General features: G+C 34.5%; 1 protein-coding gene across 1 annotated transcript in view; it reads left to right on the plus strand.

The window, feature by feature from the left end:
- Positions 1–404: 404 nt before the first annotated feature.
- The window catches only part of LOC110037084 (RNA polymerase sigma factor sigB), a 40,009-nt gene continuing 36,475 nt past the window's right edge, over positions 405–3,938 (plus strand). The window contains exon 1 of the mRNA XM_020741662.1: positions 405–711. Coding sequence (XP_020597321.1) covers positions 630–711 — 82 coding nt within the window. The 5' untranslated portion in view covers positions 405–629. The remainder of the gene's footprint in view (positions 712–3,938) is intronic.

A 3,938-nucleotide genomic window follows, 5' to 3' on the forward strand; every position in this document is an offset into this window, starting at 1 on the left:
GTATATATGATGTTTAAATATGAAATATATAAATACATCAGAATTATGTGTTATTTATGTAAATGCTCTTCACGAAAGAACAAAAATGATGGGCCCGTAGCCTGGGCACGGGAAAAAAATTACGTACGTCAATCGTACGCAGAGATGTGTACGTAATATGGTACACGGGCGTTATACGGGGGTTACTTGGGGGTTACAAACATGTTATAACTTCCTTGTAACTTTCGTGTAACTCAGCTATAACCTACGCTTTTATTTTATTCATTGGGATTACAAAATTACAGCGGGGTTACGCGAGAGTTATACTTGAGGCACAACGGGATTACTCCTGTGTAACTCCCATGTAACCCTAAGATAAGCAATTTTTTTCCCTGGGCACGAGCACTGGATGGCTAGCTTGAGCCAAACGTTGAACCTCTTGGCCAGTAATCAGAATCTCTAACTCTCGGGATACTCCCTGGCCTTTCCCCCACCCTCAGCTCCCTTATCCTTTTCCTAATCCGACCACTCTCTCTCTCTCTCTCTCTCTCTCTCTCTCTCCGCGTTCCAAGGAGAAGTGGAGGAGGACGAGGGCGACTGATAATCTCGTGCAATTGGGATTCAGAAGCAGGTGCGAAGCGAAGCACCAAATGGCATTCTTGTTGCCGCAGTTTAAGAGCTCTGTCGCCGCTTTAGACGCCCACTTGCGATTCTCTGACCACACTCTTCACTGTAATTCCCTCTCCTTCCTCTCCAACCTCTCAATTAAAATTTTGTTTTCAAGGTACTTGGCTTTTCAATAGAAGGGGGAGAATCATTCCGGCATTCTCGCGTGCTTTTTTAATCTTGGAATTACAAATGTTTAAAAATTGCTCATGCAATCTGATCTGCTGTGAGGAAGGTTTGCATTTGGGTGTGTTGGGAGAGATGCGAAAACCGATTCGAAAGTTCCAAAGCAAAACTTAGAACAGATGCACACAAGACAAGAAATCACAGAAATTACAAACAACACCAAGAGAGTGTTTGACTGCCCCAAAGATTTAGGTTAAGTAAGATTTAGTTAATCCGATAAATCTGGATTTATTAGATTCAGGTTTTGTTAAATCCAGAAGTATGTTTTGTGTGATTTAAGTTAAATCCACTTAAGTACGTATGATGTGTTTGACATTTTATTGCAGGAATTAACACATACTTTCTTTTGCACAAGAGAAATTTTGAAAACCAACTTCAACACGCATGAAATCCAAAAACAAAGCTGAAATATAAAATTTGAACTGCATGAATTCGGTTACTAGCATCGGGGCATCGTGATAGGGTGCACCGATGCTCCGACAGGCATTATGTCATTGCAATGTTGCGCTCTTGGGTTTTTGAACCGGGAATAGGAGCTGCAGCGCTTTTTGTCTCGACGCTAGGGCGCTGCGGCGCTCTCCTCTGGGAGTTAGTGTGTGTGTGCCCGGGTTTTGAGACCTGTATCAAGCATAGCGATGCAACCTTCTGCGTGCTAGTGTACAGGCAGCACGGCCGAAACCAGTATAGGGTGTCCGGTACCCCCTCGAGCAAACTCACCGTCAAGAAACCAACTGAATTTAAGGCTCTGAGCGACAATTGATCAGCACAATTAGGCCTCACATAATAACAGTGTGAAGCCTGATATTCTCATTCTAGTGATTGATCACCTTGTTATAGCTCGTGAAATAGTCTTATTTTCCATTTAGGCTCCTTTTTCCTTAGTTTGTAATATACTTTCTTTATAATTTTTCCATTGGCTCTTACATCTCTACTGTATTTTTCCAATTCCCATTTTCTTCTCTATTTCTCTAGTGACATAACATGGAAACGAGATGAAGGGTGCTGAAATTGGATGATGAAATTTTTACGCTGTGATTGTAGAAGAAGAAAGAAGGGATCTGTACCAAGAAAATGAAAAGTAAAGGAATTGAATTATTTTCTTCTGATTGAAAGTTTTTAGAGAATAAAGAAAATAGTCTGCCCTCTTCTTGTTTGGAGGATGAAGGAAAGGGATTGAAAAATAATTTTTCTATTTGCTTGGATTGGTCTTTTCTCCTATTCAATATGGACAAAGGTATGCTACTATTACATCGACATTCCATAAAAGTATCAAGAAGAACTTCAAAATTGTTAATTGCAAGTTGATGGAAGCAAACAACATAATGATCTCCAACATAAAACTCTTTTTTCAGTTAAACTCACTAATATAAAATATTGTAAATTAAAAACATCATATCTAGTAAATTGTTGATAGCATAACTAATAATTGTTACTCACATATTGATCCTCTATAATACAACATTCTTTCTAATATTCATCTATGTCTCTCTTTGAGACAATTGAAAAAGGCACTTGCATTGTCTTGATTTTTAACAAGGAAAATTGGTTATCTTTCCCTTTAATGTTCATTACAATTTTCTTCTTACAATAAATGCATGCCCTATTTTGTAGTCATTTAGAAACAAATTTTTAAAAAGCATAGGTATTGAATAGGGTGCAAATGAGTCAAGACGACTTGATAAGTGGCTCGTGATTAGAGCTCGATAAGCTAACAAGCCAAGTTCAAGCCAACCCCGACATGACTCGTTAGCTCGTAAGCCGGTTTATTTTTAAAAAATATTAACATAAAATATCCTCAAAATATATTAAATTTCAAAACTTTATCTTTTAAAGTATTAAAAATGTTAAGAAAATAATATTTTTTATGATATATTAAGTGACTTCTTATTATTTATCTCCTACTTGTTCATTCTATTTGTCAACTTATTATAAAGTTATTTTAAATTAATATCATTTTTTTATTTTATATTAAACAAGCAGACTTGAGGGTCGGCTCGAACTCGTAGACTTAAGCTTGAGCTCAAGCTCGATAAAATAATTAAGCTAAGTTCAAGCCGAGGGCCTCCAACTCGACTTAACTAGTTGACACCCCTAGTATGGAACATAGCATTCCCTTTGCAGAATGAAACACAAGTTTTTTCTTATTATTTATTTAAATAAAGGTAAATTTATTATGATGTTATAAAATTAAAGAATCATTTAAAATTAGAATTTTTATACTTATCAAAATGCAATTTTTTATCATTTTCAATTATTTATATTGTTTTAATACATCAAAACATGAACAAATTAGCATGAAACTAGTTATGTAATATCTATTTATCTTGAAATCATATTATTATTATAAAAATTTTTTTTGGAGTGAGCTTAAAATGAGCTTGTTAGAAATTAATAATACGTGATAATTTGTTGAAGTTAAAATCCTCAAATTATGAGTGTGGTTCATCGAGACTCACGGTATACGTAAGTACACATACCGTACAGAAAATGTAGAAGTGAATAGGCTATCATTCCTATGAGGATCTCTAGTATATTTCAGATACATTAATTATTAATACTTATTATCTTTAGTTTTTATTTAACTATTACAAAGACAAAATTAATCTAAAATATAAATCCTAACTAGCACAAGAGATGACAAATTACAAGATCATCATGAATTTGTGATAACTTATGCTAATATTTAGCAATTCTTTTGAGATAATAATTTTTAAATGTTAATCAAGAACATATTAATCTCATATTCTCTGTCGATTGCTGAATGATTTAATCTTTCCTAATTTTTTATATGTTTATATTATTAGAAAAGATCGATTTCATTAAAAATAATTTTCTATTGTTTGCAAGTTCCTAAAAACACACACACATAAATATATGTATATGTATGTGTCTATACATGAAAAATAGGAGTTCTACCAAGAAAAATGGGGGAGAGAGTTTGATAAATAATAAAAGAAAGTGGCATTATGATGAGGTTGATGGAGAAATATATTTTGTACAGAGTGAGGTGGAAGAATATAAAAGATGCTGGGGTAGAAATGACAGGAAGATTTTGTCTTGAATCTATGAATGGGGGGGGGGGGGGGGGTTTTTTTTTTGTTTTACAA

The sequence above is a fragment of the Phalaenopsis equestris genome, unplaced genomic scaffold (genome assembly GCF_001263595.1).
Source record: "Phalaenopsis equestris unplaced genomic scaffold, ASM126359v1 Scaffold214832, whole genome shotgun sequence".
NCBI lineage: Eukaryota > Viridiplantae > Streptophyta > Magnoliopsida > Asparagales > Orchidaceae > Phalaenopsis > Phalaenopsis equestris.